The sequence below is a fragment of the Tupaia chinensis genome, unplaced genomic scaffold (genome assembly GCF_000334495.1).
Source record: "Tupaia chinensis unplaced genomic scaffold, TupChi_1.0 Scaffold000090_1, whole genome shotgun sequence".
Lineage (NCBI taxonomy): Eukaryota > Metazoa > Chordata > Mammalia > Scandentia > Tupaiidae > Tupaia > Tupaia belangeri.
The window spans coordinates 2,254,821-2,277,469 of NW_006159552.1; the positions used below are offsets into that span (position 1 = coordinate 2,254,821).

At 41.9% G+C, this 22,649-nt stretch overlaps 1 protein-coding gene across 2 annotated transcripts in view; it reads left to right on the top strand.

Annotated features, from left to right (window-relative positions):
- The window catches only part of EXOC2 (exocyst complex component 2), a 194,424-nt gene that overhangs the window by 65,780 nt on the left and 105,995 nt on the right, over nt 1–22,649 (top strand). For both annotated transcript variants that reach the window (XM_006143053.3, XM_027769779.1), the window contains exon 12: nt 13,458–13,583. In XM_006143053.3, coding sequence (XP_006143115.1) covers nt 13,458–13,583 — 126 coding nt within the window. The remainder of the gene's footprint in view (nt 1–13,457; nt 13,584–22,649) is intronic.

Below are 22,649 nucleotides of genomic sequence, written 5' to 3' on the forward strand. Positions count from 1 at the left end.
CAGAATAGTAGTTACGAATGGAGATGGTATTCTGAAATAAAATATAATTTTAAGTGGCTAGCATGTGATTATTTCAGACAGGAAAGAAACCCTTGTCTTTTCCAGTAAAGCTGGTCTATGTGTATGAATCTAGGAAATCTAATAAACATATAAATATCTTTTAAAAGTTCTTTGCAGGTTGTTTTGGGGAAAATGTTTGTTGTATTTAGTCTTGTGGTCTTCAGAGAAAGTTTTATGAGCAAAGATGGTGAGAGATCTTCAGAGAGAGCAGTCCTATATACAACGCTGCCTTTTCCCAAGGAAGATTATTTTGTAGATGAAGCGTTTGGCAGCAGAGGTAGCGACAGGATTGACACTCGTACAAGTCCTGTCTCAGGTCCTTTTCTGGGTCCCAGTTTTTATGGTAATAATACGCACTGATCCTAGCAGACGGTCTTCCTCAGATAGTGACGGAGGGATGCAGAACAGGGGATAACCATGCATCGTAAACACATTTGGGCATTTGTCCCCACAGAAGAAGAGAAGGGGGCATCGAATAGGGTCCTTATGCTGCAGACCACCCCAGCTTCAGCCAGCCAGGTGCTAGGCACATGCGTGCACACCCAGCGCGAACACGTAGACCTTGGCGAGGAGCGCGAGACCTTCCCCTGTGAGTCCAGCATCATGAAGCGCCACATCACCTCTGTACCACTGGGCTGGCCCATCGCCGATGTGCCCCAGTCCACGTCCATGGCCTACCTCTGTAACCCAAACGTGACCTTTTGGTTTTTCTAAAAGGAGAAAAAGATAAAGAAAAAAAACAAAAACAAACTAAGGTTCACATGTTAAAAACTCGTGCTGATAGCTTAAATACAGGGACCAGCAGTTAGCGTAATGGCTATGTCGCTGGACTCTCATGTAGTTGACCGCAGTTCGAGTCCCGGATCCGGTGGCTTAAACTCATGTTGGGCGCGTGTGTATGCGTGCCCAAGATCCCGAGAGGAGAATGGAGGAGAAGGGATTGCGGTGTGGCCATCCCCTCTGGGAGGTGATTTCTCGCTTTCTATCTCTCTGTCTGTCTCAGTCTGTCTGGCGAGCGCATGTGCCTTATAGCAAAAACCTCTCCAAAAAAAAAGCTTAAATACAGAAGGGAAAATTTGATGGTTGCGTTTCTCCGTCTGACCTGGCTGGCCATTCTGCTGCTGTTCCTGTACACTCAGAGCAGCCCTGGGTCCCGGATTCTTGTACATGCTACACATCTACCGCCTTGTAAGAAATGCCATTTCTCTCCTCAAATTCCTGTGAAATAGGTCCAAAATTAGACAATCTTTAGGTTTCCTGCCAGGAAAAGCCTTTGGTGCACCCCCTACCGGCATTCTCAAACAGGATTTTTAAAGGTAGCCTTCAAAGGTATTTCTTTTCTTTGTTCTGAAAGCCAGTTTGAACTTGAATCTTAAAATATGTGCTGGCTATGTCCAGTAGCTTGAGGAAAAGGCATTTGCCTGCTCAGGGAGTGGTTTTCGCCCTTTTTCCAGACATGTAGTGAGTTAGGACTTCCCGAAAGGACATCAGAATTGAACTTTAATAGGGGACTTTGAGAATAGGAGCCACAGCTTAAGGCACAGCTTATTTAAAATAGCCACATAACAGAAGGAAATCCATTTATACATGGGTTCAGGTTCTCTTTGAAAACTTAGGTATGATATTTCACACCTGAATGGTTTATCCTGAATCATTGCAGCAGTTGGTCTGTTATGGAAGAAAACAAAGCAAAACAAGCAGACCAAAAAATCCTATTACCGGGACCGGCAGTTAGCGTAATGGCTATGTCGCTGGACTCCCATGTAGTCGACCGCGGTTCACGTCCTGAACCCAGTGGCTTACAACTCAAACGCTGGGCGCGTGTGCATGCATGCCCAAGATCCCGAGAGGAGAATGGAGGAGAAGGGATTGCGGCGTGGCTATCCCCCCGGGGGGTGATTTCTCACTTTCTGTCTCTCTGTCTCTCTCTGTCTGGCGAGCACATGCGCCCTATAGTAAAAACCTCTCCAAAAAAAATAAAGAAAAGTGCAGTTATGATCCTCATGTATTTGTTTTGTTTTGTAAATTAATGGGGTTAATGCATTATAACTCTGGTATTATGAAAATACTAGATTAAATTGCAGCCTCCCTTAGTAATCCATCAGCAGATTCATTAACTTTTCTTTGGAGCGTTAAAAGTATTTCTGTGGTTAATACACTGTGTGTTCTTATGCATATATTAAATATTTTAATAAAATTGTTATTTTTAAAGTTGTTATGAGATTGTATGTAAGGGAGGTTCTTTTATGGAACTTACTTCTGGAGCTTAAAAATTTTTTTCCTGGCACCACCGGATGGCATAATGGTTACATTAGACTCCCACGTAGTTGACCGTGGTTCGAGTCCCAGACCTGGTGGCTTAAAACTCAAACCGGGCACATGTGCATGCATGCCCAAGATCCCGAGAGGAGAATGGAGGAGAAGGCATTGTGGCGTGGCCATCCCCCTGGGGGTGATTTCTCACTTTCTGTCTCTCTGGAGAGTGCACGTGCCCTATAGTGAAAACTCTCTTAAAAAACCTTTTTCCCTGAATATTGATCACAACATGAACCCAGAATAATAGAGATTGATTTAAAAAGAAGAAAAGGAAAGGCACACCTAAGTCAGTGCGGTGTGGGGTGTGAACTTGATTTTCATCTCCTGCAGGGAGTGTAGCGCGCTTGGAGCTGCCAGTGGGCCACCTCGGGCATGGCCTGCCCTGTGCACATGTTTTTCTGCACATTGTGATGGCCGTGTTTTCTACATTGGCTTTACAGCATGAAACAACTAGTGGATTTTTATTGACCGGTTTAAGGATTCAGAAGCTCTTCTATAAAGAGATATCAGGGGAGCCAGCAGTTAGCGTAATGGCTATGTCGCTGGACTCCCATGTAGTCGACTGCGGTTCGCGTCCCGGACCTGGTGGCTTAAAACTCACGCTGGGTGCGTGTGCGTGCGTGCGTGCCCAAGATCCTGAGAGGAGAATGGAGAAGGGATTGTGGCGTGATCATCCCCCCTGGGGGATGATTTCTCACTTTCTGTCTCTCTGTCTCTGTCTGTCTGTCTGGCGAGCGCACGTGCCCTATAGCAAAAACCTCTCAAAAAACAAAAACAAAAACAAAAAACAAAAGAGATATCAGGAGAAAATAGATTCAGGAAAAGGAAATAGAGGAAAAGGACCAGTTTCTGGTTGCAGTGAAAACTGTCTTCCCTTTAGCAAAGCAGTAGCTTCATTTTCTTTTCCCTTTTGTTTTGTTTTGAAAAAGAGATAAACCCAAATGGTATTTAATACACCATGGATTTAATTTGAAATGTATACCATGAGAAATTGTCACTGCTGTTTTTAAGTAGTAAAAATTAGGGGTAACAGGTGGCGTCGTGCTTAAGGTGCTGGACTCTCACATGGGTGACTGCGGTTTGAGTCCTGGACCCGACAGCTTGAAACTCATACTGGGAATGTATGTGCGCGTGTGCCCAAAATCTCAAGAGGAATGGAGGGGAAGGGACTGCGGCATGGCCATTCCCCTGCAGGGATGATTTCTCACTTTCTCTATCTCTGTCTCTCCAGTGAGCACACACATCCTATAACAAAAATCTCTCTTTTTAAAATAAAACAGTATAAATTATATGAATAATTTTAATTGCTATGGTATAGATCTGCAGATTTTCATATGATAATTTATATAAACAACTTCAACATCAAATTTGAAGAGACAGTTTTACCCTCTAACTCAAAATTAAGATGAATGTTGAATACTAATCATTTAAGCAGGTTTTAAAACATCAGTGATCCAGGATGCTGTTGGACTTTACTTTTTTTTTTTTTTGGAGAGGTATTTGCTATAGGACGCGTGCGCTCGCCAGAGAGACAGAGACAGAGAGATAGAAAGCGAGAAATCACCCCCCAGGGGGGATGGCCATGCCACAGTCCCTTCCCCTCCATTCTCCTCTCTGGATCTTGGGCACGCACGCACACGCGCCCGACGTGAGTTTTAAGCCACTGGGTCTGGGATGCGAACCGCGGTCGACTACATGGGAATCCAGCGACATAGCCATTACACTAACTGCTGGTCCCTGGACTTTACTTTTGGAGTAGCATAGCGCTCAGTTGAAGATCCTGTATAGTGATATTACAGCTGTTGACTATCACAGGAAAGAGGCAGATTAAAGTCTCTTTACTTGTTTCTGCTATTTTCTAATAGAGTCCATTCACCTGGCAGTGAATGAGCTCTCTTTGGTAGGTCACATAGGCCCAGAAAGCTGTATGGAAAGGACCCTTTCAATTTGTTATCCGAGCAGCTGGTTCTTTTCTCTGTTCGTGGCTTACAATCCATCTGGAAGAAGACTCCTTGCAGCTGGAGCCATATTTAAGCCTGCCCCTTCTCCTTAACAGAAAAAAATTTCGACAACGAAGGACAAGCACACAGCAAATACTAACATTGCTCGATACTTTAAAGCTATCAATCAGTGCAAGTCATTAGATTCTGTATTCTGTCATGTTTGTTAGAATTCTTTTACTTACGCCATATATTTTAAGCATGATTTCTCTATATCAACTTGCATGTAGCCATTAAGAAAGTGTAGGATTTTTATTTTTATTTTTTTTGGAGAGGTTTTTGCTATAGGGCGCGTGCGCTCGCCAGACAGACAGAGACATAGAGACAGAAAGCGAGAAATCACCCCCCAGGCGGGATGGCCACACCACAATCCCTTCTTCTCCATTCTCCTCTCGGGATCTTGGGCATGCACGCACACGCACCCGGCGTGAGTTTTAAGCCACCGGATCCAGGGCGCGAACCGCCGTCAGCTACATGGGAGTCCAGCGACATAGCCATTACGCTAACTGCTGGTCCCAGAAAGTGTAGGATTTTAATAAAAGCATAAATAACTTTGCTTCGGTTATTCATTTAGCCCGCTTATTGCAAACATAGGATTCCTATTTAGCTAGTGTTAGCTAGTAAATACTTCTTTAAAGTGCATGCCGGTAGTTCTACTTTCAAAATTCATTTCTCCTTTTGAATGATAGTTTCAAGTGATGCTGAAACACACGTTAAAAGGTTGCTTGGAACCTGCTAAGGACAGTCGAATGTGGAATGATCCAGCAGGCTGTGCTAACTATGACTACCTTTGTTTAATTTGGATTAAATGATTCCCTTTAAATTGAGGAAGTGTCCCTGTCAGAGCTTTAAATATGTATATATAGAGGAAGAATCAGAAGATCAAAAAGAGCGTTTTTTTATCTGTTGACACAGGTCTAGTTTGTGAGGAATTTGTAATTCTGCCTTGATACGCCCACCTCTCGCCCCAGCTTTGGCATTGAAATTCTTCCGAGTGGTGTGCTTGAAAGGAATCCCGTCAGTCTGTGTCTGTGGAGGCTCCAGTGTTTGGTCAACAAGCAACAGTGGGTGGTCGGGCTGCAGGGCAGGACAAGGGCCCGCTGTGCACAGGAAAATGTGTTCAAAGGTGTTCAAGGCGGGCGAGGAAGTCGGCTGCCCTTCTGAGAGTCGGGGCCGTGGATCCGTGTCCCTGCCCCATTGTAGACTGTGAGAAAACTTGCCACGCAGGCACGAAGAATGCGAAAATACAGTGAACTTATTCACCTGGCTCCACATCTGCCAGCTACCCTTGAAAACGAATGGGCTCTCCTGCTCTTTATGTTGTACGGTTTTATTAAACAAATACTGACCACTCGCACTTAAAATAGGAACTATTGGAAAGGATTTGACTCATACATAACAGGGTTTCCTAGATGTCTTATGGAATTGTAGATATAATTAAGAGTTTTCTGTTAAGTCTAAAAGTTCTTACTGGGTTTTTGAAACAGTGTAGGATTCAGAGATTTTTAATACGAATCCTGCCATTTTTGAGCTCTGAGATCTTTCCAGGACTATAGATTAATATGAAGAAATGTTTTTTATCTGCTAGAAATTTCACAGTTGTTGAAATGAAAACAGCAAATGTTTCAGCTTGTCCAGAGCAAGTTGTGAAAGGTTAGTTTTTTTTTTCTTTTAGAAAAGGAATACATTTTATACTTTCTGACCATTTCTACACCACAGCTTTTTATAATAAAGTGACTAGAAAAATTTCACAAGTGTTCTGAAGAAAATAACTTACGCACCTTCTGAAAACAAATTTTCCAAGTAAATTTTTCTTTTATTAAAAGAATTTCTGTTCTGTGTTTGTATTATATAGTATTTCAAAATAATTTTTCCTCATTTTGTTTGTTTATAATTCGTTAAATGTATCTGCATCTCACAGTTAGTAAAAGAATTCCCGGGACTGACAGGTGGCATGGTGGTTACAGGCACTGGATTCCCACATGGCTGACCTCTGTTCAAGTCCCGGAATGGTGGCTTGCTTTCTCACTTTCCCTCTCTCTCTCGTGCGCTCTCGCTCTGTCCCTCTCTGGTCAAATTAAAATAAGTAAACAAATAAATAGTTAAATAATGAAAAAAAAAAGAGGAAAAAAAAGTTTTTTCAGAATGTTGTTAGCATAAGTTATAGATGTTTTATGTAACTAGAAAAATAAAGCATTGAGCTTTATTAAGCATTGAGGGATTAAGAAGCTTTTGTAGGCCCAGCTGACAACACAGTGCTAATGCATTTATGGATTACACATGGGAAGGTCTCGGGTTCATGTCCCATTATTTCCTGAGCACACTGAGCACATGTGTGTGCATAACTGTGATCCAGGCTGACAGACTAGGGGTACATTGTGGCATGGGGACCCTGTTGGAGGTGTCTGTCTTTCTGTCTCTTCCATGGGAAAAATAAATAAACTTACATTTTTTTCAAAAGAAGTGCACCTGTGTTTTGTTTAAAGGTCTTTTTTATTTTTTTTCCCTCTCCAAAATGCTTCTTCCAAGTATTCGTAGATAAGATATCCATCCTTTCTTTGATAAATTGGTAAAATTGTGGTCCAAACACCAGTATATAAAAGTTAAAAGATAGAGCTAGATCCCAAGAATATTTACATCTGGCATTGTGTGTGTTCTGTTTTTCCTACAAACACTAGAATTTTAAGACTAGAAATACTGTATTGATTTCTTATGCTGTGGGGTTGTGTGCGTATTTGTAATTTTGTCTCCAGGATAATCTTTAGCCTGTATTTAGTCTTCAGATAACTTTGACAGATTACAGCCAAATAATTCTGATTATACAAGCATGTATTCGTTTGAGTGTATATATTGGTTACTGTGTTTATGTCTTTAAAATAGCCAGCCTGGAGACCAGCAGTTAATGTAATGGCTATGTCGCTGGACTCCCACGTAGTCGACTGCGATTCGCGTCCTGGACCTGGTGGCTTAAAACTCACGCCGGGTGCGTGTGCGTGTGTGCCCAAGATCCCGAGAGGAGAATGGAGGAGAAGGGATTGCGGCATGGCCATCCCCCCTGGGGGGTGATTTCTCGCTTTCTGTCTCTCTGTCTCTGTCTCTGTCTGGTGAGCGCACGTGCCCTATAGCGAAAACCTCTCCAAAAAAATAAAATAGCCAGCCTGTAAAGTCCACATAATGTGAGACTCTGATAAAGGTTTCAGTTACTTTTTTTGGTAGCCTTTAATATTTTCAGCATATAATTTGCTTTGAAGGTATAATTTTCCAATTTGCTCTATGTGTAGAGGCAGACTTTTCATACATGTAGATAACATCACGGATAAGTGTCCTAAATGGTAGTAGCAGAATAAGCATGACTCATTTTGTTCTTAGTGATAAAGTTTCGGATTCAAACTACATTCTGGAGTCAGAGTTTTTGCAGGTAAAACATAATGTGAAATTGCATAAAGCCCTAGGTTTTGCAAGTATATTTTATGGCAGAGGCTGATGACTTGCTTAGCCATGAGAATCCCTAATAGAACAAATCCTTATCCAATTTCAGATACAAGGAAGAATTTGTTAGTCTTGATCCAAAGAAAGGCATAAATTTATAACCTTTTGGTCAAGGCTAAAAAAAGGCTTTTTACAAATTTCCTCCCAGAAAAAAATCCTAGGTAAAATTAATTTGTATAGAAAATGTGCTCCCGGGACCAGCAGTTAGTGTAATGGCTATGTCGCTCAACTCCCATGTAGTCGACCGCGGTTCAAGTCCTGGACCCAGTGGCTTAAACTCTCGCTGGGTGTGTGTGCATGCGTGCCCAAGATCCCAAGAGGAGAATGGAGGAGAAGGGATTGCGGCATGGCCATCCCCCCTGGGGGGTGATTTCTTGCTTTCTGTCTCTCTGGTGAGTGCACGCACCCTGTAGCAAAAACCTCTCCAAAAAAAAAAAAAAGAAAAGAAAAACTGTGCCGCCAAGAAAACAAATAACCTCAAAACTCACATTAGTGCAGTATTAACTTGAGAAGGACAGACTCCAACACAGTTTTACCAAAAACTTCCGTCTCTGTCACCTCAAAGGTTCCATTGCAAGCTGGCATTCTAGTGGAAAACTGAAATTGTGTGTTTATCATTTAACATGGCCCTCGAGTAGGTCTCAAGGGACAGACAGTTTAGGATTTCAAGGAAAAGACACTCCATAATACTGTTTTCGGTTTCATATAATCTGCAGATCAGTGGGTGCCTGATATAATGAGACTTCATAAGAGTTCTACATTTTTGTCATTTATCATGGTATACTTTACATAATGTATATATTTCTATACAATATAGCTCTCATTAAACACAATGAGATAATTGTTATATTGTAGAATAAAACAATCAGATAATTGTTACCATTTTTGGAATAAAACAAGAAAATCTGTGAAATATTTTCAAGCCTTTTACCTCTTAGTTATTTTATAGAAATTGTTGTTTTATCTTTGTTTTTTATAGTAATGCTTACTTATCATCTAAACTACTTCATGTTCATAATAACTTTGTGGGTTAGAAATACCAAGTCATGTAATTTAAGTTTAACAGGACTGTCAAAATCCGCAAAGGTATATTTCTTTTTCTTTTTCGAAACTTGACAGTAAATAATTTTTATGACAATTAGTATTTAAAATTATTTTCCTTTTTCTCTTCAAAATGTAACCCTCCTAATTCTCTGTAAAATAACTAGCTATAACACCTTTCTTGGGGACCAGAAAGAAAGGAACAGAAAGTTAAGGTGAGGAATACATTTCTAGGTTGGAGCTCGGTGTTTAATATGCATTGCTTATGCGTTTGTGTGCAGTAGTGAAGCGCCACCTTCTGGCCACTCAGTGGAAGTACAGCTTACAGATGTCTTCCAGCTGCCACTTAGTCCTGAGGGAGCATGTGCCGGCCAAGCTGCCTGCCGCCATGTTGTATTTGCTGGTAAAGCTGAGCTGTCAATTAAGAAGCGACTTCACGTTTAACTTTATTTTTCCCTATTCCGTAGAAAACTGATGACGTTTCTAGTAGAAACAGAAGCATGTCCTTTATACAGATTCTGCTATGAAAGGAAAAGATGAATAAACCTTTTTTTTTTTTTTTTTGGAGTTTTGTGATATGATGTGTACTTGCCAGAGAGCAAAGGGGAGTGAGTGAGAAATTGTCCCCCAGGGGGATGGCCATGCCAGAGTCCCTTCTTCTCCAGTCCTCTCCTCTCGGGATTGTGGGCATGCATGGCGTGATTCTCAAGCAGCTGGGTCTGGGACTTGAACTGCACTTGATTCAGCCATGTGGAATCAGCACCTTAACCTCCACATCACCTGCTGGCTTATAAAACAGTCTTTTTTTTTTTTTTGGAGAGGTTTTTGCTGTAGGGTGTGTGCGCTCGCCAGAAAGACAGAGAGAGACAGAGAGATAGAAAGTGAGAAATCACCCCCCAGAAGGAATGGCCACACCGCAATCCTTTCTCCTCCATTATCCTCTTGGGATCTTGGGCACGCACGCACACGCGCCCGGCATGAGTTTAAGCCACCGGGTCTGAGACTCGAACCAAGGTCAAATACATTGGAGTCCAGTGACGTAACCATTACACTGACTGCTGGCCCCTAAACCAATCTTTTAATAGTTTCAGAACTGAAGATTTACTTAAACTATAGAAGTGATTTAATATTAAACCATTTAAAGTTTTACAATACCAGTTAATACTGTAAATTTTTTTCTGGTGATCCACTTAAGTGATGATAATCATATTATTTGTAGGAATGTTATTGGGTTGTCAGAAAAGGCATGATGTATTTTTTCATGTTTTTCTATAAAAAAAAAAGTGTCATGACTTTTCCAACACCCCAATATAGTGTGTATTTTAAGGATGCCAGGAAGTGTTTTCCTTCATAAGAATAAATTTGTAGTCTTGACACCTTCAAAAGTGACATGTAACATTTCAAATGAAACATTTTCTTCTTGTACTTTCTAGTGTATACTTTTATGTAAATTTTACATTTTCATAAGTGAGGCTAAGTTTGGACCCCTTTATGTTTCCTTTTAAAGTGGTCAACAAAATTCCTATTTTGGTATGAAATTTATGAATTCCGCAATTAATAGCAGTGGCAACTATATAAACCTTACAGGAAAAATGTCATAAATCAGTATAGCTTCCACACACAAACTTCCTATTTAATATAGGAAAAATATATATATTGTTTCCTGGGAAGGCTGATAGTGTGGTAGTTATAGCAGCTGAATCTCACATGGCCAGTTGCCCAGTTCAAGTCCTGGACCCAGCTACGTGAAAGACACGCCAGGCCTATATGTGAGCGCGTGTTGCCAGAATCCTGAGAGGCAACTGGAAGAAAAGAGATTGCTGCAGGGCCATCTCCCCTAGAGAGTACCTCTTACTTTCCCTTTCTCACTTGCTCTCTGGCAAGTGCACGTGCCCTAAAGAACGCATACATAGGGAACCATCAGTTAGCATAATGGCTATGTCGCTGGACTCCCACGTAGTCGACCGCGGTTCGCGTCCCAGACCCGATGGCTTAAAACTCATGCCGGGCGCGTGTGTGTACGTGCCCAAGATCCCGAGAGGAGAATGGAGGAGAAGGGATTGCTGCGTGGCCATCCCCCCTGGGGGGTGATTTCTTGCTTTCTGTCTCTCTGTCTCTCTCTCTGTCTGTCTGGCGAGCGCATGTGCCCTATAGCGAAAAACCTCCCCCCCCCCAAAAAAAAGGTGCGATTAAGTTATAAAATAGGAATGTAATTCTTAGTGAAGAATATCAGCCATTCACTATATATTGTGGAGTTATCTGTGGAAGGAAGTCATCGGACTGTGGAACTATGGGGATACAGCGTTTAGTTCTTATCCCTGAGAAGAGGGTGGTCCAGTTTGGAGATAAGCCATACATTCCCTGCTAGTGAACAACAGAAGGTAAAACACACAGCCAACAAAATTATGATTGTTCTACTATTCTTCAAGGCAGAGAAGACAGAAAATATATCTAGCTGGAACATTTAAAGATGACTTTGTGGGACCAACAGGTAGCGAAATGGCTATGTCGCTGGACTCCCATGTAGTTGACCATGGTTTGCATCCTGGACCCGGTGGCTTAAACCTCACGCCAGGCGCGTGTGCGTGCGTGCCCAAGATCCCGAGAGGAAAATGGAGGGGAAGGGATTGTGGTGTGGCCATTCCCCCCAGGGGGTGATTTCTCGCTTTCTGTCTCTCTGCCTCTCTCTGTCTGGCGAGTGCACGCGCCCTATAGCAAAAACCTCTCCCCCTCCCCCCCAAAAAAGATGACTTTGTATAAAAGCTGTATTTCAAGTTAAATCTTTAAGGATAAGAGTTTAAATGGAAGATGAAAAAGGAGCAAGGCCTTTCAAGCAGAAAATAGCAAATAAGGCAGGAAAATGTAAGGTCCATTTTTGCAGCAGGACTATTTCAGATTCCCATGCCTAGCAAATACTCTGTAAATGTTCATCGACCTCAGTTTATTCTGAAGATTTTTGAATGCTTGCTGAAGAGGTTAGTGTGTTGTTTATAGGGCTCCTCCACAGACTTGACAAGGGTGCATTTTCCCACTTGAAGCCCTAACCTTTGGCAACATGGGAGTCCGTTGCTAATAGGTCTATCTTGAAGAAACCGTTTCCCGATTCTCAAAATAATTTGGATCGCAAACACTGGTGTACCTTTATCCTTAGAGTTTCTGGAAGACTTCTGAGAAGAGAATCAGGAAAGTAGTGTCGTAGTAGGAGATTAATCCAAGACAGTAACAAGTATTTCTCGACAGGAGTTGAATGTTTGCTTTCTGGAATGTTAAACCTGTGAGGCAAAAAGGATCCAAGCTAGATAGCTGGCATCAGGACTAGAAATAGGAAATCAAATCTCACCTCCCAAAGAAAGATACGGTGGAATTTGAGATTTAAAATGTGAAAAGCAGCATGAAGGGAAAAGTCAAAGATCTGTGCTGTAAAAAATGTTTCGAACCTCGGGAACCAGCAGTTAGTGTAATGGCTATGTCGCTGGACTCCCACGTAGTCGACCGCAGTTCACATCCTGAACCCGGTGGCGGGTCACGCCGGGTGCGTGTGCGTGCGTGCCCAAGATCCCGAGAGGAGAATGGAGGAGAAGGGATTGCGGTGTGACCATCCCCCCTGGGGGGTGATTTCTCACTTTCTGTCTCTATGTGTCTCTCTGTCTGTCTGGCGAGTGCACGCGCCCTATCGCAAAAACCTCTCCAAAAAGAAAAGAAAAAGAAAAACCGTTTTGAACCTGTACCACCACCTAAAGAAGCAGAGGAGCCAGATCCCATGACTTCTCTTGGAAGTGCCAACAAGTTTTTGTTTTTTCTTTTTGTTTTTGTTCTTGTTTTCCAAAAAAAAAAAAAATGAGTTCTGCTCCTAATTTTTATGTTTATGATATTGGCTGCCCCTCAGTTTCCCTGAACACACATTCTAAAACGATGTGTAGATTCTGCCACATGGTTTATTACAACTCTATACATGGTTTAGAGTTACAACTTTATAGTAAGCCAGAGGAATGGATTTGGTCTCCCAGGTCTGTGGGAATGCCTTTTAAAAGCCATTTAGACAAGATATTCTTCAACATTGCTTAGTAAATGTTTTATTTAGGAGTGGAGCAATGAATAAGAAATAGCCTCAGAGAAGCAGTCCGTTTAATCAACTTAAGAAAGAAAGAACAGGGACCAGCAGTTGGCATAGTGGCTATGTCACTGGACTCCCATGTAGCCAACCACGGGTCGCGTTCCGGACCCAGTGGCTTAAACTCACGCCGGGCGTGTGTGCGTGCATGCCCAAGATTCTAAGAGGAGAATGGAGGAGAAGGGATTGCGGTGTGGCCATCTCCCCTGGGGGGTGATTTCTTGCTTTCTGTCTCTCTGTTTCTCTCTGTCTTTCTGGCGAGCGCACATGCCCTATAGCAAAAAACCTCTCCAAAAAAAGAAAAAGAAAGAAAAGAAAGAATATATACTGGGTTGTTGGAAAAGTCGTGACATATTTTTTTCTGTTTTCTATGCAAAAATGCATCATGACTTTTCCGACAACCCAATGTAATGTATGGAAATGTCGCCTCTCTCTTCCAGGGAACCCAAGCCTACACAGTCCCATGTTGGAGCTCGACAGTGACGTCCGTCCCTCAGTGCTGGGCCATCTTAGCCAGACAGCATCACTGAAGAGGGGTAGCAGCTTTCAGTCTGCTCGAGATGACAGTGAGTACCTACCCTGACTCCCACCTGGTCTTTTAAATTTATATTTATGTCATTTTGAACATTCTTCTCTTGGAAGATTCTGTAATTCGTGGTGGTGTTGATGCTAAGTATTACCGGTGGTCATTGCTTTTGTTTGTCAAGTAACTACCCAGTTATTAAACTTAAATTAAAATGAAAATACATTTTACATGTTTAAAATGTTATTTATGTATGTATGTATTTATTTCTTTAGAGATTCTTGCTATAGGGTGTGTGCACTCACCGGAGAGACAAGAGAGCTAGAAAGCAAGAAATCACGTCCCGGGGGGATGGCCACACTGCAATTCCTTCTTCTCCATTCTCCTCCCAGGATCTTGGGCACGCACATTCTCATGTCTGGCATCAGTTTTAAGCCACCGCCATCAGGAACTTGAACCGCGGTTGACTATGTGAGAGTCCAGCAACGTAACTATTATATCATCTGCTGGTTCTGCCATTTAATTTTTTAATAAGTCTTTGGGCACAGGTATTTATTCAACATAGTTAGATCTAGTTTTAGTTTTCCCGTGATTGAAAAGATTTTTAAGTTTATTAGTGAGAGAGAGTGCTTGCCACATGTTCATGTAAAATGAGAGAGAAAATATCCCATCAGGGTCTGTGTGGTCACACTGCAATCCCTTCCCCTCAGCCCTCCAGCTTATCAGATCTTGGGCAAGAACATGTGCTCCTGGCATGTTTTGGTCGACCAGGCTGAGGATCCAAACCCATAGTAACCATGTAGCTTCCAGCTCTGTAATTCAGTACGCTTTATACTGTGCCACAGAGGCTGGTCCTGTGGTTTAAATTTTTTTAAAGAATTATTTAATTAAATTCAATTTAGTTTATTTATTTACTTTTAATTTGACCAGAAAGAGAGAGAGAAAGTGAAAAAAGCAAGCCACCAGGTCTAGGACTTGAACCTCAGTCAGCTATGTGGGAGTCCAGTGCCCTAATCACTATGTCTCCTACCAGCCCCCTGTGGTTGAATTTTTTAGCAGAATGCTAAGAAAAAAATTCTTTGAGAACAAGGTGAAAGTTGTGGCAAAAGTAAATCTATAGCCAGTATATCTTTTTTAGTGAAATTGAAACTTTGGTTTAGAAAGAAAATTGGTTATGAATTAACCATAAATTAATTGCTAATAATTTTTCCCAAAATAAAGCATCTCAAATTGAACGGTGTTACGTTTCTTAATTTCCTGAAGTAGATGTGTACATCTTGTTTATTTACCTATATGTGCTGCAAAATGTATTGTCTACAAAGCATTCACATACCAAATTAGATGCTATTAGTAGTCACGAGTTGTTAATGATCTCAGTGATAGATATATGAAATCCAAATAGGGCAATAAAAATACCTTACCTTACACTAAATTAAAATACCTCTAAAGTCCTGTTCCCGTTTCCTCCCCAGCCTACGGAACATTAGTATGAACAGTGACAGATCAGTACTGTTTATTTCTATTTTCTCTGGTACCGTGTCTGACATGGAGCACACGAAGCAAATACAGTCAGGATCTGACTGGAGTATAGCCTTCCTGAGGTTTTAACAACATTTTCTTCCTATAATTAGTAGGATAATATATCAGGCCCAAAACTCTCCTCCACCCACTTCTTCTCTGTACTGGGTAATTCCCTGCCACCAGACGCCATACTAACAGGCTGACATCAGCTAGAAACTGTACTCCAGGCTGTGTGTAATGAGCTGCATCATCTTGAACAATTCAGATTTATATCGTCTAAGTTTTACCAGGCTTCTTGGACCCATTTATTGAATTTTGGAGATATTTATTAAATGTGGAAAATTTTCAGCCATGATTGTCTCACATATTTCTCTGTTCTTTTTTTCCCTTCTCTTGAACTCTTAATTTACATGTACGTTAGACCAGTGCATTATTCCGCGGATCATGGATACTCCTTTTTTCTCCCACTTTACCTACTCAGTGCTTCACTATAGATAGAGTCAGTTTCCAGGGCTTCTGCTTTTCCGATTTTTCTTCTCCAATGTCTAATTGAAAGATTTCGGATGCCATTTTCTATTGGGTTGTGGGAAGAGTCATGACGTGTTTTTCTATGCAAAAATGCGTCATGACGTTTCTGAGGACCCAGTAGGGTCCTCTTTCCTCCTCATTATTTTCATGTTTTCCTTTCCACATTTGGACATAGCTGCAATAAATATCTGTTCATTTCATCATTTCCCTCATTTCTGATGGTTCTCCCAATTTCTGGTGATGGTTCACATTTCTCTGCTTTTGAGCATGACTCATCATTTTTTATCGTTTCCCAGACTGAATATTCAGTATGTAGCGTCTCGTTTCTGGTGGTTCTCCCAGTTTCTAGTTATAGTTCACATTTCCCTGCTTTTGAACACGTTTAATCAGTTTTTATTGTTTCCTAGACTGTAAATATTCAGTATGTAGTGTCTGGGTTTTGTTGGCTTTCTTCAAAGAGTACAGGGCTTTGTTTTAGCTGGCAGTTCATTGACTTACAGGTTAGTTTGATCCCATCAAGGCCTGTTGTTAAGCTTGACTGGAGCAGACCTAGACATGCCTTAATTCTAGGGACACTTGAGCCCTACGTTAAGGCCTGACCCTTTAGGTCTCTACTCATGAGTCCAGGTATTTATTTATTTATTTATTTATTTTTGGAGAGGTTTTTGCTATAGGGTGCGTGTGCTTGCCAGACAGACAGAGAGTGACAGAGAGACAGAAAGCGAGAAATCACCCCCAAGGGAGGATGGCCACGCTGATCCCTTCTCCTCCATTCTCCTCTCAGGATCTTGGGCACACACACACACGCGCCTGGTGTGAGTTTAAGCCACCGGATCTGGGACTCAAACTGTGGTCAACTACATGGGATTCCAGTGACATAGCCGTGACGCTATCTACTGGTCCCATCTTTTTTTTTTTTTTTTTTGGAGAGAGTCCAGGTATTAATAAGGACTATTTCCCCCTGGCTTTTAGACCTAGAAAATCATCCTGCCTGGTGTTGTCTTTGGGAGGCGTTGAACTTACAATAACCTAGTCAGTCGTTGCTTTGCTTTGGGAGGTTCCACTCCACAAATGCATGCATGGCCCCAACAAAGACTTAAGAAGAACTCTGTGCAGATTTTTGGAGCTTTTTTACATCAATACTTCTTCCTTTCCTGAGCTCTTACCTACAGTTTCCAGTCATCTTAGCCTCCATGAATTCTAATCTCCCATCTTTCTAGCTCAGGAAAAACTACTGAGCTTTATTTTAGTTTTTCTTCTTTTGCCTCTGTTTTCCAGGAACGATCTGCAGGCAGAAAGCCTAGGTGACAGTGGAGCTGGCCACATGTGTCACCCCTGTCAGAGATCACAAGTCGACCCTGCTTGCTGTCCGGGGTCTGAAAACAGTTCTTTATTCAGAGTTTTCCCTAGTTTTCTGGTTGTTGATGACTAAAGATGAAATCCAATGTACGTTACACCAGCCTGGCTAGAGTAGAAGTTGAATAAATCAAGTTTAATTTTCCCAAAGTTATTACTTAAAATTGGGATATTATGAAGTATTGCTCAGTGTAAACCATAGATATGAATAAAGTTGGGGAATTCCTTCTCAATCTTATGATCAAAGCAAAGTTCAGGAGCCTCCATAGTTGGCGATTTCTACTTGAAAAAATTGGACATTCCCACCATAGCCCCTTAGTTCCTTTCTTTTTTTGGGGGGAGAGGATTTATTTATTTATTTATTTATTTATTTGCTATAGGGTATGTGCGCTCGCCAGACAGAGAGAGAGAGACACACACAGAAAGCAGGAAATCACCCCCGGGGGAATGGCCACGCCACAATCCCTTCTCCTCCATTCTCCTCTCGGGATCTTGGGCACGCACACACACGCGCCCAGCGTGAGTTTAAGCCACCAGGTCCATGACTCGAACAACAGTCGACTACGTGGGAGTCCAGCGACATAGCCATTACGCTAACTGCTGATCCCCACTTAGTTCCTTTCTAATTCTTCAGAAATTACTCTTACTGTTATTCTGTCAAAAATATATCATATAGGCCTTTAACAAGGGTATGCTAGATTCAGAAAAGAAAATCTAAATTGATTTTTAACTAATGATGAATATTTGGATGAAGTAGACTTCATTCAAAAGGAGGAAAATGGAGAAAAAAGCTCTCATTACATATGGATACAAAGAATTTGCACATAATAAAAAAAATCACATGAAACATTTATTGAAATCGTTTCCTTCTCCTGGGGCAGGAAGCTGTAGGAACCCATCTCTTTCTAAGAACCTGTGACTAAGTACCAGTCTGTTAGGTAACTGCAGGATGGCCGGTTCAGGATGGTTATCTGCAACACTGCTTAAAACCATTAGGTCGTCGGAAAAGTCATGTTGTATTTTTCTGCTTGTCTAAGTAAAATTGCATCATGACTTTTCCAGTGACCCAATATGTTAACATCCCACTGAATCGAGAACCCAGTCAAAATGATTTTATAGCCGTCAAAATCTGTCATGAAACTATTTAGCTGAAGGAATCTTTTGGAGTTGGTGTACTCTGTTTTCATTTATAATTGTTTAAATATTTTTCCTACCCTAAAATCATTTTGTTAGAATGCTCATTAGTTAATGAGTTTAACAAGACAGAAGTTGAGTTCGTTTTCTACTTTTTCTTTTTTTTGGGAGAGTTTTTTTTTTTCTGCTATAGGGTGCGTGCGCTTGCCAGACAGACAGAGACAGAGAGAGAGACAGAAAGTGAAAAATCACCCCCCAGGGGGGATGGACACGCCACAATCCCTTCTACTCCGTTCTCCTCTTAGGATCTTGGGCACGCACGCACATGCGCCTGGCGTGAGTTTTAAGCCACGGGGTCCAGGACTCGCACTGTGGTCGACTACATGGGAGTCCAGCGACATGGCCATTACGCTAACTGCTGGTCCCTCTACTTTTTCTTTTTTAGAGAGAGGTCTTTCCTATAGGATACATGTACTCACCAAAGAGACACAGAGAGAAAGAGACAGAGATAGCAAGCAAGAAATCATCCCCCAGGTGGGATGGCCTCGCAGCAATTCCTTCTCCATTCTCCTCCCGGGATCTTGGGCATGCACACACATGTGCCTGGCATGATTTTGAAGCCACCAGGTCCAGTACTTGAACCGTAGTTGCCCATGTGGAAGCTCAGTGACGTAACCACTACACCATCTGCTGGTCCCATATTTGTATTTTTTTAAAAAGATCTTCTCTTTTAAACTAATGAGAAGTCAATGTTCCCTGTCTTTCTTTGGGGTGAGTAGTAATCTCCATGATGAACTGCCTAGCGACTGCTCCATGAATACATATATGTAGAGTTTCTATTGCATAAGTAGGGAGCGTGTGTATATGTGGAATATAGCTACATAGTGAGCCAGGCCAGCCCACACAGATAGCTGGTCCAGGTTCAGTACTGACAGGAACTTGGGTTCTACTTAGGTTGCGTTCAGCTTAATTTCCCAGCAAACCAACCCTGTAAAGGAAATGAGGATGAGGCTACAGATGAGTTTCTCACAGTCACCTTATACAAAACAATGGTCCATGTCACTATACAGAGGAGCTCAGAACTTTGACACATTATTCACGGGGATGATAGCATATGGGAGTCCACTTCCTGTGATCCGAGGCCAATTTTCCAGTGCTTCAATTTTAGATTTTCTTGTCCTGTATTTTACCTTGTTTTAGATCGTGACCCACCTGGCCATAGTGTGTGCTGTGTAGCACATACTGCCTGCCATTTAGAAAACTGTTTATCAAAGCTCCTACTGGGAAAAAGAGGCTGTAACGGCTCTGTCTCCAGATGAAGTCTACCTAACTCGTTAGACTCACCCCACAGTACTTATTTGCTGTATTTAATTGACTGTTAGATTATAAGCTTTGCAAAGGCAAACCTACCTTGTTCAGTGTTAGGGGTGAACAATTTAGACAGATCTTGGGTGTGGCCACCTAAGCACCACCTGATACTCGGTATATATTAGCTGAATGAACAAATAAAACTTGACCAGGTGCCCTTAAATAAAGACCCGGGGTCAACAAACCATTCAAATTATGCAAACATGTGCAAACTGAATTTAGAACTTTTCCCCACAACTCGTAACATAGGCAGAGGGCTGAGGTGCCTAATAAAGGAAGAGTCTCTATGGGCCGCACAAAGGAAATCACGGTGGTGCTCAAGCCAGTGGATAGGTCCTGAGCCTCATTCATCATCATAATTTCTAAAAGGCAGCATAACAATACAGTGAGATACCAGTTGGGCAAAGAAACTCCTAAGTATTTATTGTTTTGTTTTGAGTCTCGTGTGTTTAGCTCGTTGCATGATGAGGTTATGATAAAGCTGCTCCTTTCATGCATTCCTGGTGGAAGTGTACCTGACTCCGTTAGAGGGCAATTCGGGGATATTTGTCAAAATTCTAACTGCCTCCTTTTGGACCCAGCAGTTTTCATTCTGGGGATTTATTGTGCACTAACACTTGTACATGCAATAAGTGATGTATCTATATATATGTATTTTTGGGGGGGAGGTTTTTGCTGTAGGGTGTGTTTGCTCACCAGAAAGACAAGAGAGAGACAGAGAGACAGAAAGCAAGAAATCACCCCCCCAGGGGGATGGCCACGCTGCAGTCCCTTCTCCTCCATTCTCCTCTCGGGATCTTGAGCGAGCACGCACTTGTGTGCACCCAGTGTGAGTTTAAGCCACTGGGTCCAGGACTCGAACCGAGGTTGGCTTCTTGGGAGTTCAGTGACATAGCCATTACGCTAACTGCTGGTCCCATGTAGCTGTATGTTTTTGATTGATGTTTTACTTGAAACTGTCATGATGGAATGTATTTCAGTACAATCACATAATGGTTAACTCTTGCTATAACATAGGAATTTAACAAAAATGATTACTATTAGGACTTCTTCAACTATATACAGTTTAAATGAAAATTATAGGAGGCCATTGTTTTGGACTGAGCTCCTCCTGCTCGAGGCCCCAGAAGACCAGACCAAAATGGGGTCACTAATGTTAAAATGCCACATCATCACTGATGGATCCTAAAGCAGACCAGGTTTTCCTGAAAAGAGAAAATCCAGTTTATTTGAGTCAGAGCTGTAAGGAAATAAAACTCATGCACCTCCTGTGGCTTTCTGGGAAATATACACCTCCAGTAGCTCAAGCCACTTCCTAGACTCATTGGGCCTTTCGTTTTATGAGTATCTTTACCTTCCATCAGTCATGTCTAATTAGTTATTAACTCCAATTTATTATTAACTTATTAACGTACACTCTTTTGTATTGTTAAATCATGATACATCCAGATAGGAAATTATGGGGAGAAGAGGAGGAAGTACTTTATGTTTCAGTATGCAAGAACTCCAGAATCTATGCTAAAATGAAGGAAGCCAAACTTCAAATAAGTAGATGTACAATGCTTTCATTGGTGTAAAAATTTCTGAAATTTAAAGAACAGCTAGGAAGGGGAGAATCCATGTTTTTATTTCCTTCTGCATAAAAAAATATTTCAGAGAGAATCACAAACTAGAGATGGTAGCTGTCTATGTCTGGAACTGGGGATGAAGCAAATGGGATAGGGGCAGGAGGTAGACTTTCCACTGAACACCTTGTAAGTTTCATTTTCTAATGTATTACCCAGTTAGAAAATAATGAAATATTTTAAAATAAATAAAATTCACTCCTCCCTCACTGGGATAACATCAACAAGAGAACTTTTTCCCATGGAGTATTTTGAGAGGAAGCTACCAGTTGGTGGCTGGAGTTGATAAAGTCCTAACCTGAGGCTGACCTGTCTTTGACATTGCTGATAGCAGTAGAGCCAGAGCCCACGAACATTCCTAAATGCTCGCTGTGAAGCCGGATGGGTAGATGACTGTGCAGCACCTGTACTGTGGTTCAGGGCTCCCAGGTGAGCAGGAAAGAATCCCAAGCAGTGTAGGAGGCAGTGGTCTCTATAGGGTCAAGAAAGGAGGAGATTGGGAATGGCGAGTGGTCCCTGGCTTCCTACATTGTTTTTGTCCCCACCAGAAGTCTGACTTATTATTTCCCAGTTGTTCCAATACCTGTATTGAATGTTGTATGTCAACCTAAGGGAAATGCTGAGACAAAGTAAGCAAAGCAGGAATTCTGGGGGGCCAGAGTTAAGGATGGTCACCTGGGAACACCGTCTCCACGTTGCCTTAAATATTGTGCACCGAGATCCTACAGATTTTAGGGTGATTTTAAAAGACAAATCATCTAATGGGGGAAGGGAGTAGCGAGGAGTCTTACATAGCAGCGAGAAGCTAAATTCTGTGCAGCGAGAAGCTAAATTCTGTGATAAGGGGAGCAGGATAATCTCATGGTCACTTAGAGTCACTTCGCTTAATCTTCAGGTGCAAAGACAGTGAGTCTGTCATGTTGTTGTAACCGAACCATTTTGAAGGCTAATGGGCCAGTGGGTGGTGTGGTGGCAAAGGCACTGTATTCCCACATGGGCGACTGCAGTTTGAATCCCAGACCTAGTGACTTGAAAATCATCCCAGCCGTGTGTGTGCGCGCGTGCTCTAGCGCCTATCCAAAATCCCAGGAGGAGAATGGAAGAGAAGGGATTGTGGCATGGTCATCCTCGCAGAAGTTACTTCTCACTTTCCCTCTCTGTTTCTCTCTCCCCAGCAAGTGCACGTGCCCTATTAAAAAAACAACTGAAGTTAATAACTAATTAGACATGACTGATGGAAGGTAAAGATACTCATAAAACAAAAGAACTGATGAGTCTGGGTAGTGGCTTGAGCTACTGGAGGTGTATATTTCTAAGAAAGCCACAGGATGTGCATGAGTTTTACTTCCTTATATCTCTGACTCAAATAAACTGGATTTTCTCTTTCCAGGAAAACCTGGTCTGTTTTAGGATCCATCATGGCATTTTAACATTAGTGGCCCCATTTTGGTCTGGTCTTGTGGGGCCTTTAGCAGGAGCTCAGTCCAAAACAATGGCCTCCTATAATTTTCATTTAAACTGTATGTAACTGAAGAGGTCCTACTATTAATCATTTTTGTTAAATTCCTCTGCTAGAG